Source organism: Caretta caretta, chromosome 23, assembly GCF_965140235.1.
Source record: "Caretta caretta isolate rCarCar2 chromosome 23, rCarCar1.hap1, whole genome shotgun sequence".
NCBI classification, from domain to species: domain Eukaryota; kingdom Metazoa; phylum Chordata; order Testudines; family Cheloniidae; genus Caretta; species Caretta caretta.
In genome coordinates this window covers 14,919,855-14,934,205 of record NC_134228.1, presented here as the reverse complement: position 1 = coordinate 14,934,205, position 14,351 = coordinate 14,919,855, and the positions used below count along the sequence as shown (strand labels likewise).

At 58.4% G+C, this 14,351-nt stretch overlaps 1 protein-coding gene across 6 annotated transcripts in view; it reads left to right on the top strand.

Annotated features, from left to right (window-relative positions):
* Nucleotides 1–14,351, top strand: part of HUWE1 (HECT, UBA and WWE domain containing E3 ubiquitin protein ligase 1) — a 60,250-nt gene that overhangs the window by 9,178 nt on the left and 36,721 nt on the right. For 5 of the 6 annotated variants that reach the window (XM_048832996.2, XM_075122562.1, XM_048832999.2 and 2 more), the window contains exons 3-14: nucleotides 9,041–9,111; nucleotides 9,798–9,896; nucleotides 10,400–10,606; nucleotides 10,743–10,895; nucleotides 10,981–11,043; nucleotides 11,735–11,812; nucleotides 12,358–12,405; nucleotides 12,501–12,569; nucleotides 12,887–12,986; nucleotides 13,196–13,296; nucleotides 13,530–13,680; nucleotides 13,768–13,895. In XM_048832996.2, coding sequence (XP_048688953.2) covers nucleotides 9,067–9,111; nucleotides 9,798–9,896; nucleotides 10,400–10,606; nucleotides 10,743–10,895; nucleotides 10,981–11,043; nucleotides 11,735–11,812; nucleotides 12,358–12,405; nucleotides 12,501–12,569; nucleotides 12,887–12,986; nucleotides 13,196–13,296; nucleotides 13,530–13,680; nucleotides 13,768–13,895 — 1,242 coding nt within the window. In that variant the 5' untranslated portion in view covers nucleotides 9,041–9,066. The remainder of the gene's footprint in view (nucleotides 1–9,040; nucleotides 9,112–9,797; nucleotides 9,897–10,399; nucleotides 10,607–10,742; nucleotides 10,896–10,980; nucleotides 11,044–11,734; nucleotides 11,813–12,357; nucleotides 12,406–12,500; nucleotides 12,570–12,886; nucleotides 12,987–13,195; nucleotides 13,297–13,529; nucleotides 13,681–13,767; nucleotides 13,896–14,351) is intronic. The other variant, XM_048833001.2, reaches the window with a different exon arrangement.

The window sequence follows — 14,351 nt, the reverse complement described above, 5'->3', positions numbered from 1 at the left end:
GCTTTGCTATCAAGGACTGAAGCAAACCATCCTGTTTGAAAACAGCAAGCCAGAAAGTGTATTTGAAGACCCCAGCAACATTTGAAGAGTGGAGATGGCCGAGCAGGATTTGTAGCTCAAACAGGGGTACTGACCCTGAAGAGTTTGCCACCTCCCCTGTTGGATTTAAGCACGCTGTCTGCCCTGAAACCAGCTTGACTCCCAGGTCACACTGGACTCAACCTGCATTGATCGCTCCCAGAGCATCTTGCTTCTCGCTTTGTTGGCATCTTCAGCCAAGGTCCCTTCTGCTCTGCGCAGGTTACTTGTATGGTGGCAGTCCCAGGAGCCCCTTGTTTTAGCCTCTTCACAAACACAGAACAAAAAGAGCCCAAAGTCTTAAGTAAGCTGCTAAAGATCCTGTATTGCTCTTCATGGGGCTTCCTTGGTGGCCCAGAATCCCCCTCCCTCACTGTCCTGCAGCTTGCTGTGTTCTGTTTAGCTGCCGCTCTCTGCACGAGAGGTGGCTGCACTTCCTTCTGCATCGGAGATTTCTCAGGTTCCACAGCCCGGCTGTTCGCATTAACGTGACACAGAAGGCCAGGGACTTGGGGGGAAAAACGCCTTTTAGTCTGATAACTTTGGAGCCATGCGGTGCTGTATTTCGTCCAAGACTTCAAAACCTCTGGCAACAGAGTGCTCACAGCAGCCAGGCCATGGGTGTGAGTGCGGGCTCTTGCAGGCTGAAGCAACATAGCGTAGTGGGTGGGGTCTGTTCCCGCTGCCCCATCTGGCGACTCTTTTCCCTGTCGGTGCCGCTGTCCCTCTCCCATCCTGCGTCTCGTTGTCTTTGTACAAAGTGGCTACCATAATGCCCAAACCACTGCAACTAAAATAGTCACCAGACTTGCACCTGTGGGGGTTTTGCATTGAATGCAGCGTGTTGCCCAGCAGGCTTTTTGGGGCTTGGGTGTGAGCAGAATGACTAAGTGCTGCTTGCTGAGCAGTGTCCCTAGAAGAGACGGTCCCCGCCCCAAAGAGCTGATGTTCTCGCTAGGGTAGGAAACCTTCCGTGGAGATGGGGACTGGAGACACGCCTGACTTGGCCAGCTTCACACGGGAAGGACTGAGATTGTTTCCTTTGGATCTGACACTGGTGTGACCACTGCTGGAATAGTGTGTCCCATTCTGGTGCCCATGATTCAAGGCGGGTGTCGATCAGCTGGAGAGAACGGATTGGAAAACTTGCCTTTGAGCTCCCAGAGTGTTTCTCTCTTTCTGACGGGTTTCAGAGCGGTAGCCGTGTTAGTCTGTATCAGCAAAAACGAGGAGTCCTTGTGGCACTTTAGAGACTAACATGTATTTGGGTATAAGCTTTCGTGGGCTAAAACCCACTTCATCAGATGCATGGAGTGGAAAATACAGTAAGAAGGTAGAACTACACAGCCCATGAAAAGACAGGTGTTGCCTTACCAAGTGGGTGTCAGTGGTAACGAGCCAATCCAATTAAGATGGAAGTGGGCTAGTCTCAACAGTTGACAAGAAGGGGTGAATACCAAGGGAGGAAAAATCACTTTTGTAGTGCTAATGATGCCAGTGTAATCAAGGTGGCCCATTTCAAACAGTTGACAAGAAGGTGTGAGTGTCAGCAGGGGGGAAACTAGTTTTTGTAGTGACCCAGCCACTCCCAGTCTTGATTCAGGCCTAATTTGATGGTGTCCAGTTTGCAAATTAATTCCAGTTCTTCAGTTTCTTGTTGGAGTCTGTTTTTGAAGTTTTTTGTTGAAGAATTGCCACTTTTAAGTCTGATTGAGCGTCCAGGGAGATTGAGCGTCCAGGGAGATTGAAGTGTTCTACTGGTTTTTGAATATTATAATTCTTGATGTCTGATTTGTGCTTATGCCCAAATTTTAGTCTCTAAGGACCCACAGGGACTCCTTGTTAACCAGAAAGAGCAAACACAACTTCACAAAGAAGGCTAAGGGGTGACTTGATCCCAGTTTGAAGAGCCCTCTCAGCTCCATCCGACCGTTGGAGCCGAACAAATTCAGAGGAAAAATGAGATGCACAGGGAGGCGAATGAAGCGCTTGCTGAAGGTCACGCTGGATTCGCCAGCGCTGGCAAAGTCTGTCTGGGATGTTTTCAAAGAGCTCTGTTCTAGTTCCCACAGGAATGAGTTCAGGCCTGCCCGGGGTCTCGGGCGCATGGCGTTCACCCCACCTCTCTGGCCTTAGCAGGACTGCCTGGCAGTTAGGGTGCTAGCTTGGGAACTGAGACTGCAGGGGCAAGTCTCTGAGCTTGGGAAACTGAGGCAGAGCTGCTGCTGGCACTGCCCTTCCTCACAGGGAGGCTGAGGATCAGCGACCTACAGATTGAGACCCCACATAGGGGATGGGCATATGAGTATCTAAAAGCCAGGGATCAAGCCCAGGCCGCCCCCTTCATTCCGACCTCCGCATGCTGCCCCTTTGCTGGGGGAGTTTTGGGTGGGGAAGGCTCTGAGCTTCACAGCCCCAGCAGCTCCCCACCCCACAGCACAGGGGTTTGTCTAGCGCCAGTTAGCGACAGCACGGCTGATCTCGGGAGGTACGGCTGCTGGAGCCGTGAGCCACAGCAGGCAGGATGCAAAAGATGGGGCTGGAAGCCCTGGCGCGCTCCAGGTTTGTCCTATGGTTTTGGCGTTGCCGCGTGAGTGGACAGCTATTTATTAGGCGGGGGTGGAGGGCTCTCTTGTTCCAGAACCGAAACGAAAACTCCTCGTGGAGTCATGGCCGTGACTAAGCAGCTGCGGGTTGCAAGGTGTCTGTCTGCAAATCCCCTGGGAGGAAGTCTGTGGAGGACGACGCTTTGGTCCCTTCTAGAGTGTCCAGTGTTGCTGGGGGTGAGGGGCAGGAGGAGACTGGCTTCCTGATCAGTCTGATCTGAACAGATTTGACGATGGGAAGTGGACGCATAGCTCTTGCCGTGGGGCAGTCTGGTGAGTGTCGGCCGTGCTCTGTGCGGCTAGGAGCTACCGGCCCAGGCTCTTCAGCTGGGGATGCCATGGGAGTTTTGGCTTTCGGTTTCAGGCTGGAGCATGGCTCCTCGAGGGGTAACGAAGGGTGGGTGTCTGTGGGCAGTGCCCAGCTGGGGGAAGCCTATCATCGGAGCAGCAGCCCCAGCTCAGCTGAGAGCTGTGCGAAAGTGTGGCCAGGTGGCTTTTAAAACCAGCCAGTGCAAGGAGAAGAGCGAGCTAACGCAATCTGCCCCACAGCCTCAGGGCCTGCGGCTGGAGCAGAGAGGAGCAGCAGGCTCTGGGAGCAGCCAGCATCCAGGTTCCGGTTGTTTTGCCAAGTTAAGGCAGCCAACCTGGAGCGGTGGGGGCCCACTGGCCTGCAGCCCTCCTGAGATGTCTGGTGGGGTAGGATCACAGGCCTCACCTGTACGGACGGGCCCTGCCCCACGACCGGGCTTTGGTTCCCATCGAAGGCTGGTTTCTCTAGCAAACTGGGTCACCCAGCAGGAAGTGCTTTGTCGGCTTTTTTGGGCCGGCCGGGGGGTTAGGCGCGGCGTTTCTGCTCTGAAGGCTGCGTTGACTCTAGCGAATGCTTGCGGAAGCTCCTCTCCCTAGGGCCTAGCCGGAACGTGGGCGCGGTGCTGGGAAAGGTGGCCAAACTTAGCAGTGATCTGTAACCCAGGCTCGGAGCCCAAGTCAGTCGCCATCAGAAGAGGGACAGGAGCTTTCAAGGGAAGCCTGTCGCTGTGTCCCTGTTAATTGAAATGCTGCAGAGCAACGGTGCCCAGTCAGGCTGACTGAGATGGTGGCAGCCCCCAGGGCTTGGCTGCGGGGCCTGTGAAAACCCTGGCTTCATGGGGTGCTGGACAGACACCTAGTTGGACGGTCTCTGCCCTAAGGAGTTCACAGTCTAGACCGGTGAAAGGTGGGCTGGGAAAGAGACAGAAAAGCAATGTGAAAAGCTGGCCCCAGCCACCGGCCTGCGCTGGAGTCTGTGCCAGGATCAAAGGGTGTTAAAACAAGTGACAAATCCGCACGGTTCCTCAGATTGCCTTGAAATTCGGTGCCCCTCGTGTGGACGAAGGATAGGCTGAGTGGCCCACATATGGTGCTGTTTGAACAGATTGGGCCCGAGATACACCCTCCCCCCAAGTCAGCTTTTCTTACCGGTGACATTCATCCAACTGCCCCCACCCCCGACCTGGGAATCAAACCACAGCTCTTATTCTGGCACAAAAGTCCCAGCGCATGGCACCACCTGCCCTTTGGGGAAGCAAAATCCACTGTCACGTGGGCTGCCTGGGCTAGAACCTAATCAGGCCAGGATTGGCTCATTGTCTCCTTGGGTTTCTCCCCTCCAGCTGCTTCCCCCGTCCCGGGTCCTGTGCTCTGGAGGGCCGGATCCCTCTGTCCGGCCCCAGGGCTGGCTGGTGCCGAATTCGGAGCAGGAGAGCACACTGGTCACCAGAACTCAATCTGCCGTGGGGCAGACGGACGGTTACCACTAACGACCTGACCAGCGGTGCAGGAGTTGGAAGTTCCTCTGGCAGGCGTCTGGAACCGGGAGCCAGGACTCCTGGGTTCAGTTGATCTGTCTATGCCTTGTGCTTCCCTTCTATAAAAGCAGGGGGAAGATCCCATTGTTCCAGTTCTGGATTCCTAGCTTATGTGGCCGTTCAGTTTGGCCTGACCATGGCGTCTAGAGTAGTCAGCTGTGCAGGGAGCTGAGCAGGTCCTGGCCGGAAGAACTTAATCTAACCACCCCCCAAAGGGGTGTGAAAGAGCTTTGGACCTCAAAAGGGACCTCAGTTCGGTCTGGTCTGACCTCCTGTGCCTTGCAGGCTGTTGGAGCTCATGTTTATAGAGCATGTGGTTATTTTAGAAAGGGTAAATTGAGGCACGGGACTGCGTGATCTGTGAGGACCTGGTTCCCAGTCCTGTGCTCTGTCAGGCTATAATTAATGACTTCCTTTGGGTGGAAAGGAGTGCTGGCTGTGCTCCAGAAGGTCAGAGCTCTGAGATTGGCCTCGGTAAAGAACGTCTCGACCAGTACATTTCCCCAGCTTCCAGGAAGGTGGGCTCCTTTGTGTCCAACCGGCCTGTGGGCTAACAAACCTCCCCCCGGCCCAGCCCCGCTGTGACATGTGGCCTTGGCTGCTGCTCCCCCAAGACCTGCCTTTCAAACACTTGTCCTGGCGGCTTGTGAAATCATACTCCAAATAGACGTCTGGCCTCCTGTTTACCCCGGCCATAGGACGTTTCTGAATTCATTCCTGCTTAAACTAGAGCCGGTCTCTTCGCTGACTCGCTTTTAAGAAAAGCGGCACTTTCTGTGCTCCTCCGATCTGTCAGGTTGCTCTCATTTTTGAATGAGTTGTCCAATTTATTCAGTCATGTTTGCAGTGCTGCAAAACCAGGACTCCTGGGTTCTGTAGCGAGTGAGAGCCAGGGGGCTGGGAGCCAAGACTCCTGGGTTCCCAATGGTCTCTAACTCCAAAGTGATCAAAGGAAACTTCCTTTAAGTGCGCGGCACCCAGTTAGCTGATGGAACTCCTGGCCGAGAGCTTTTTAGCAGGCGTGGACACGTGTACCGGTCACATGAACATACAGAGATACTGTACAAGGTAAAGAAGCTCTGGGAAGGGATCTAAATTCTCCTCCTTTGGGTTGAGCCAAACTCTGATTATCTGGAAGGGAAACTTAAACTGTAACTTCAGGGCTTCTTACAGTGTCCACTGGCCACTGACTGAGACCAAGCCTTGGTCTAAGGCTAGCCGGGCCGTGGCTCGGCTCCAGGAGGGTGGGCAGAAGGTTAGAAGGATCTTGGAGGTCAGACTAGATCTAAATAATACAACGCAAGACAGTTTCCCACAGAGTCCTAAACTTGCCTGTCTTCGAGCAAGGTGTGTGGTCTTGATCTCGGCACGACAAGCGAGGGAACGTCGGTCGCTTCCCTCAGGGGTCTGTGTCAGTGGCTAATTCCCCCTTGACTGTTAGAAACTGGTGCTTGGCATGTGCCCTGCAGTCCAAGAGCCTGTGAGTCTCTGCTGTTCTCTTCCCTGGCAAGCTGCGTTCCTTTGCTTAGATCATTTTTCTTCTGGGCTTGGGGTCAGGGGTCTTTGGCGCTTCTGACAAGCGGTCCTAGCAGTCTAGGACAAATTTGGTGCACGTGCTGCTTCCTGGCCCTCTCCTGGCCACCAGCTTTGTCTAGTGTCTGAAAGCACTCGGCGTGGGCTTTCTGGACCGCGGCCTGATCCCCTGATCAGAAGGGGATGGTTTCGTCCGCCTGGCCCCAAAAGAGCTGGCGACAGGCATGTGAAGCGAGAGATGAGGCAATCGTAACGCGGGCAGGTCGGTTCGTTGCCCGCCGACCTAGCGCTGTGTACACCAACCGGTGCACGGCCCGGTCCAGCTATGGTGCCCAGGGGCCCAAGTAATTGCATAGTGTGGCCCTAGCCTAAGCTCACAATCTACTTGGGGAGCCTCTGCCCAGGGACCCGAATGCTTCACCTGGCTTGGCTTAGGGAGCTCCGGCAGGAAATTGCTTGCTGCCAAGGTGGGAACAGAACCCAGGAGTCCTCGCTCCCCATTCCACTCCTCTCGCCTCCGAGCTGGAAGCAGAACCCAGGAGTCCTAGTTTTCAGCTCCAGCTTCTCAGCCTGACCCAAGAGTGAGCAACCAAGGGAGCGACTGATTCTCCATCTGTAAATCAGGCTCAGGCTCCCTCCCCCAAAAGATCTGCTCTGGGACCTGTTGGGGGCAGTTCCCTGCCCTGTGCAATACAGGGGGCCAGATGAGATCCCCCGCGGGCCCTTTATCCTGTGGTGAAAGACTGAGAAGAAGCAGGCAGGGCTGCTCCTAGCCTGTAGGCTCTGAACGACCCAGTCGGCTCCTTTGCCAGAGCCGGGAAAGGCAGGGAACGGTCAAAGCACGGAAGGACGCGCTGTAGTTCTTACAGCTCAGGTTCCCCTGTTGCACACGTGCTGCGGATTGGAGCGCGCACACTGGATTCTGGGACCCGAGTCTGCTCCGGCGGCCCTGAGCATGGCCTTCCTCCCGCCACCCCCCCATCCCCAACCCCGTCTCTTCAAACCGCTCCCTCCCACTCCTGCTCCTGCGGGGGTTTTTTGCACATTCATTGTTCCAGAGCTGGAGCCGTGATGTCATCAGCGAAGGCCGAGGCAAGCCCACTGCCTTCTGGGAGCTGTAGTTCCGGCCTGACTGGCCCCGGCTTTGTTTGCAGGGAAGCCTGACCCTAAAAAGCAGATTGCAAGGGCAGGGGTCAGCGGCCAGTCATGTGCCCGAAGGAGAAGTGGCTAGTTCTGGCTCAGGCTCTGGCATGGGGCCCGAGGTCTCCCTGCCATGCTGTTGTCCAGCTCACGCCGTGGTCTGTGCTGTTCCCAGTTGGTACTGTGAGGCCAGGCTCGGCTGGTCTGACCTGCGTGGCCACGCCTGTTAGACCTTTCTCTGCAGGATCCAAGAGCCCGTTCCTGTTCTCAAATGTTGGTTCCCCATGGCTAGACACCTTCTCATTGGGGAGCTGAAGAGCTGGAGCTCCTGGAGTCTGTCGCTTGAAAGCCAGTTTGCTAATCCTTTTAATTGTGGCTTTTCTCCAACCCTTCTCTGATTGAACTGGACACCGCAATCCAGCAGTGGTGGCATTGGTGCCGAATAAAGCATTGCGGGCCCGTGGCTGCTAGGGAAGACGATGAAGCCACTCCTGAAACTAGACGCTGTGGCTGTTTGGGCCCCCTTTTCTGATTTAGTGCCTTGCTCAGGCCCCGATCCCTCCCCTCTGGGCTGATCTGCGGGCCTGGAAGCTGTCTGTCTCGCTCTGACTCTGAAGGCAGATTGTGCTTGGGGTGACGGGTTTTTTTGTTTTGCTGTTGATTTCCCTGGGGTGGGTTCCAATCCAGCCATGCCGCTGGCTTGCTCGGCCCTTGTGATGCAAACAGGGCCCAGGTGTTTCCTCCTCTTCCCCCGATCAAGGGGGCTCAGCTGAGATCGGGGTCCCTCCCTCCCCGTGCTGCATAGCCAGTGCCTGTCCCGAAAATTGTGCTCCTTGGACAGCTATTCAACTGCAGCCCAGAGCAACAAAGCCATTTGGATGCCCAGGGGTCAGACCCAGATCTCAAGAATTGCCCGCTGGCGGGGGACCATCGGGTTCACCCCAAGCGTCTCTTCCGGGATAGCTGAGTCAAGGTCAGGACTGGAGCCTGAATCGAGGGTCAGAAGCAGATTCCTTTCTGAGGCGCTCAAACCCCCTGGGCTCAGGTCTGCTGCTGCCGGACTGGAGACCCTGTCTGGGTTTGGGGGAGGGGTGAAAGCAGTGAATGGGTTGGAGGGGCGGGGGCATTCCCATAACTCCAGGCTATTGGACAGATATGTGGGCTGGCTGGGGACAGAGTCCGCCTTGGCTCTACCCATACGTGGCACTGTCGCCCTGCCCTGCCCGGGGTAACTCTTGGGGGTCACCCTTCCCCTCTCCAGTGGGATGGGCCGCACTGGGCACGGTGGGAAGGGGGCTGGAGCTGGGCTGGCTCAATGGAGGGGGCTGATTTTGTTTGGGGAGGGGGGAACTGAGTGGCACCTGGTGCAGTGGGAAACCCCCTGATCTGGGAAGGCGGTGGGGCAGCTGGAGTCTGTGATTAGGGGGACCCTGGTCTGGAGGCTGGCACCCTGGTCTCAAGTCGGGGTAACTGCGGCGTGGCCACATGGGGTCCTCAATTTTGATTGGCTGAGGATGGGGAGTAGCAGTTAGTGGCGGGGGCAGGGGGGAGAGACTGGGAGCCAGGACTCCTGGGTTCTGTCCCCAGCTCTGCCACTAACCTGTGACCTTGGGTGAGATCCGTGGCCTGTCCCCTTGCCTTGTCTCTCAAGATTGTCCCTGGTGGGGGAAGGACCCGCCTTGGTGAGCTGTCTGTCCAGGCCTGGCATGGTGCAGCCTTGGACTGGGACTAGGGTTCCCAGACCTTACAGCAGCCCAAATAGAACAAACCCGGCAGCGAGGCTCCGTGCCTGGCCCCCTCTGTGTTCACCATCTGTTCTCCGCTCTTCCCTTCTAGGATCAGAAAGTGGAAAAGAATAAAAAATGAAAGTGGACCGAACGAAACTGAAGAAAACCCCCACTGAGGCTGTGAGTATCGCTGGGGGTTGGAACCCCTGGCCTTCCAGGCATGACTGGGGGGCTGGAAGGCTCCTGGGGAAATGCCCCATTAAACACAGGAGTTGGGGCTGGTGAAGGAGCAGAGTGCTGGGCTACTGGCCAGCTGGGCCATCACGCTGACAGAGATGTTACTGCTGCAGGCGGGATCTTGCCTTCGCAATGGAATGTACATTCTCTGGCCTAGGAATTGCCAGGCCGTGCTTGGGCTGCCATTTTTACTGGGATCAAACTGAATCCAGAGCTGGGGAGAGAACCCAGGAGTCCTGGCTCTCAGCCTCCTGCTCTAACCACTAGGCCCCACTCCCCTCCCAGACCCAAGGATAGAACCCAGAAGTCCTGACTCCCGGCTCTCCCGTACTAACCACTAGACCCAGCCAGTGTGAAAACTGTCGCTCCCTGTAGGGTGCGTTCTGGGGGCCCTGCTATGTGAAGAGGGGGTGCTCTCCCTTGATGCCAGAGGTCTGGGCTTCAGTCCTGTGGGTTCATCTCTGATGCCCCACAGAGCCGCTGGGTTCTCCCAGTGTGTTTGAAATCAGCCCTAGGGCTGTCGGGACGCTGGAGGAATCCTGGGGCGAGGGGGTCCAGCCAGATCATTGCCCCAGGCCCGAAGCAGCCTGGTCCCCCTGACCTGCCTCTCCCCACTTGTCTCTTCCTAGCCTGCCGACTGCAGGGCCTTGATTGACAAGCTCAAAGTCTGCAACGATGAGCAGCTGCTGCTGGAACTGCAACAGATCAAGACATGGAACATCGGGAAGGTGGGTCTCCCAGGCGTCCAGTGCCCATGCTGTTCGGCTGGTACTGCTTCCGGCTCAACGCCTGTCCAGCTGGGACCTTGGCTCCTTGGCCAGCCCCAGGTGTTGCCGGGGGTTTGGCAGGAATCACTCGTTCGCTGTCAGCATGGCCAGCTGCTTCCAAGGGTTTGAGGATTGAGGAGGGGAGAAGGTACCATGTCCCCGCCAGGGGGCGCCAGCTCTGGGGACTGACTGGCTCAGGGGGTGGGAGAATGGGGGACAGGGTCATCTCCTCTAGGTGCGCCAGCTGTGATCCAGACCAGCAGAGTGGTGGCCGCCAGCCAAGTCCATGGCTCAGGAGAGACTACCTGGTGGCCGGTCTAAGTTCTAGTGTATGGTAAGAGCCTCCCATCTTGGTATGGGGCTGGGGTGGGGAAGAGATGTCGGGGCAGGGGAGAGCCAGGACTCCTGGGTTCGCTGGCTGCTCCCCTCACCCCCGTGTCTCCTCCTTTTTCCCCCCCGTTCAGTGCGAGTTGTACCACTGGGTGGATCTCCTCGACCGCTTTGACGGCATCCTGGCCGACGCCGGGCAGACGGTGGAGAACATGCTGTGGATGCTGGTGTGCGACCGGCCGGAGAGGGAGCAGCTCAAGGCCCTGCTGCTGGCTGTACTCAACTTCACCGCCCTGCTCATAGAGTACAGCTTCTCCCGGCATCTCTACAGCTCCATTGAGGTGGGGCTAGTGGGTAGAATGGGGGGGCTGTGAGCCAGGACTCCTGGGTTCTCTCTCGGGCTGGGGTCCCCCAGCTCTGAGCCCCGAGAACCCCCCTCGACCCATGCAGCGTCTAACCCCTCCCGCCGTCCCACAGCACCTGACCACGCTGCTGGCCTCCTCGGACATGCAGGTGGTGCTGGCCGTGCTGAACCTGCTCTACGTCTTCAGCAAACGCTCCAACTACATCACGCGCCTGGGCTCCGACAAGCGGGCGCCCCTGCTGTCCCGGCTGCAGCACCTGGCTGAGGTGAGCGCCCCCCACGCCGCAGGTGAGGGCGGGGGCGGGCTTGGGGGGCTCTGTATGTCGCTAATTCCCCTCTCCTCTCCCGCAGAGCTGGGGCGGCAAGGAAAACGGCTTTGGACTGGCTGGGTGTTGTAGAGACTTACTCATGGTGGTGAGTTCCCACCCCGGCTTCCTACTCTTCGGCTACTCTTCCAGACCCCTGAGCGCCTGGGCCAGGGCTATGGCCAGCGTGGCACATGCCGGACCCCTGGCGCTGTCCGTGCCCTGACCCCTCATGGGCTGAGTTCCTGGGGGACCCCCAGTGCTGCCCTCCATTGAGTATGACCGACGTCACTTGTTCTCTACTGGACGCCTGGGTTCTGTCCCCAGCACAGGGAGGAGACTGGAGTCTAGTGGGTTAGAGCAGTGGGGGCTGGGAGCCGGGACTCCTGGGTTCTATTCCTGGCACAGGGAGGGGAGTGGGGTCTAGTGAGTGGGAAGGGGGGCTGGGGGCCCAGACTTCTGGGTTCTCTCCATGGCTCTAAGACGGGATTCCTTGTAATGGTAGCTGCTCCGTCTCCCCTCCCTGAAACAGCAGCTCACAGCGCCTTGCCAGGGCGGCTCGAACACGAGGCTGGCGCTCCGGACTCCTGGCTTCTAGTCCCAGCTCAGCCTGTTGGGCTCCCTGCCTCAGTTTCCCTCTTGAGGGGGAGCTCTGAGAGGCGAGAGGAGCGGGGTAGTATCACCACAATACCGGGGGTAGCTGCTGGTGCTAGGCAGGGGGTGGGGCTCTCCCCGGTCTGGGAAGGGGCAGGCCGTCCCCTGCAGCGCTCTGACCCCCCCGTGCTGTGCTCTCTATGTAGAAATACCCACCCAGTGCCACCACGCTGCACTTTGAGTTCTATGCAGATCTGGGCACCGAGGTCAAAGTGGATAAAAGGGTGAGTGTCCGGCCGGGGAGGGCTGATCCTCTAGGGGGAGACCCCCGTGTGGGGCAGCGGGGGGATCGTAGCTTGAAAGGCCATGGAATGAGGCCAGTTCCGGGGCCCAGCCCAGCCCCGCTTGGCTCTGGCTTGCAAGCTCTGTCCTTAGTGCCCCTGAGCTGTCAGCAGTCATCTGGGAAGGGCAGGTTTCCTTAGCTGTGCCTGCGGCGCCAGGACACCCACCACCCTCAGCAGCTTGTGGCCCGTCATGTCCCCTAGAGCGAGGTGGGACTGGGAGCCAGGACTCCTGGGTTCTCTCCCCGGCTCTGGGAGGGGAGTAGAGTCTATTGGTTAGAGCAGGGGGCTGGGAGCCAGGACTCCTGGGTTCTATCCCTGGTGCCAGGAGGGGTGGGTGTGGGGGAGGTTGGAAGTCAGGACTCCTGGGTTACATCTCCTAGCTTTTGTGTGGGGAGACACAGCAGTGGACAGCTCCCCCTCCCCATTCCCACCCGCAGGCCCCGTGCAGAGCCGTCCCTTAATGCCCCCGCCCTCTTTCTTTGCAGACGACCAGCAACACACTGCATTACATCCACATAGAACAGCTGGACAAGGTAAGGCCTAGGGCCCGGAGCGGGCGGGGAGCATGTGTTGTACACGGGTTTGAAGCTGCCTGGTGCTGAGCGCCTCGTCTGGTCTCCTCCCGCAGATTTCAGAAAGCCCCTCCGAGATCATGGAATCCCTCACCAAGATGTACAGCATCCCCAAGGACAAGCAGGTCAGTGCTGGGGCATCGCCCGGGGCCTGGGAGCCAGGACATCTGGGCTCTATCCCTGAGGGCGAGTGGTCAGAGGTGGGGTCCTGGGAGCTAGGACTCCTGGGTTCTATCCGCAGCTTGACTTGACTGTGGGGGAGAGCCCGTTCCTCTCTCTGCCTCAGTTTTCACTCTATCTATTGATTAAAAGCTACTTGGGGGGAGCCTCTTGCCTTGTGGGTGGGGCGGGGGGGCTGTGCAGAGCTGGGAAGGGTGGGGTGCAGTTGTAGGCTGTACCGTAATCCCACCCCCAATACTCACTGTTCCCTGCCCCACTCCAGATGCTGCTGTTCACACACATCCGCCTGGCGCACGGCTTCTCCAACCACAGAAAGCGGCTGCAGGCTGTCCAGGCCCGGCTGCATGCCATCTCCATCCTAGGTAAGGGGGCCTCTGATGGTCCCGGCTGGCTCCGCCCCCTCGGCCTGGAGGGCGGAGCCTGGCACCCGCTGTGCCCACTGGTGGCTGGTTCCTGCGCAGCCTGGCACTGCTGCCCAGTGGCCCTGCTCTATCCGAGGCAGCTGCCACTGGCTTGGGCCCCCTGCCAGCTACGCGGTCCGGCCTGATGCGCTGCCCCTCTGTGCCCGCAGTATACTCCAACGCCCTGCAGGAGTCGGCCAGCAGCATCCTGTACAACGGCCTGATAGAGGAGCTTGTGGACGTGCTGCAGATAACGGACAAACAGCTCATGGTGAGCGTCCCAGGTGGGGGGTTGGGATAGCTGGTCACCCCATGGAGTTGGGGTACCAGGATTCTTGGGGCACCTGTGCTTGTCAGCTCCGCTCATGTGGGAGGGAAACCTAGCCAGCCGCTGATGTGTTACGGCCTTGGCGGCTGATCCCTGGGCTGCCTCAGTTTCCCCCTGAGGGTGCTGGGAAGCCAGGGCCCGGCTTGGCGTCTCACACCTCTGGTCACCTCTCGCAGGACATCAAGGCGGCCTCCTTGAGAACCCTCACCTCCATTGTCCACTTGGAGAGGACCCCGAAACTCAGCAGCATCATCGACTGCACGGGAACCGCCTCCTACCACGGCTTCCTGCCGGTCCTGGTGCGCAACTGTATCCAGGCTATGATCGGTGAGCAGGGGGCAGCTGGGTGCGGGGCTGGAGGGTGTGGGGCCGGGGTAGACACAGGTGAAAGGCTGACCAGGATGTCCCTTGCAGACCCGACCATGGAGCCGTACCCTCATCAGTTCGCCACGGCCCTCTTCTCTTTCCTCTACCACCTGGCCAGCTACGACGCCGGCGGGGAAGCGCTGGTCTCCTGCGGCATGATGGAGGCCTTACTGAAGGTGATGTGGGGAGAGGGCCTTTGTCCTCTAGAGGGCGTCGCTCTGATCAGGCTGGCTCGGGGTAGTGGGAACAGGACATGTGGCCTGTCCCCTCCAGGGGGCCCCAGCTCCCATCTGGCCCGAGAGCAGAGAACTGGCTGGCTCACTGGAAAGGCTGTGGCCAGGGGGTTGGGGTGTAGAGGACTTCTGCCCTCTCTGGAGATTGTCCCAGAGCCTGAACTGAAGACCCCAGGAGCTGGAGAATCCCCACCACCACCCCCAGGCAGATCCATGCGTTCCCAGGGTCACAGATTGCAAGGCCGGATGGGATGGGTGGTGATCTCGGCTGTCCCCACTGGCATTCACCCTCACACTGAATGGGCTGAACTAGGGCTGATTTCAAAGCCCCGCTGGGTGAGTGTGTGGCCCCGATCCTCGGCGCACCCCGTAACCAGGGATCTCGCTGCTCCCCCACAC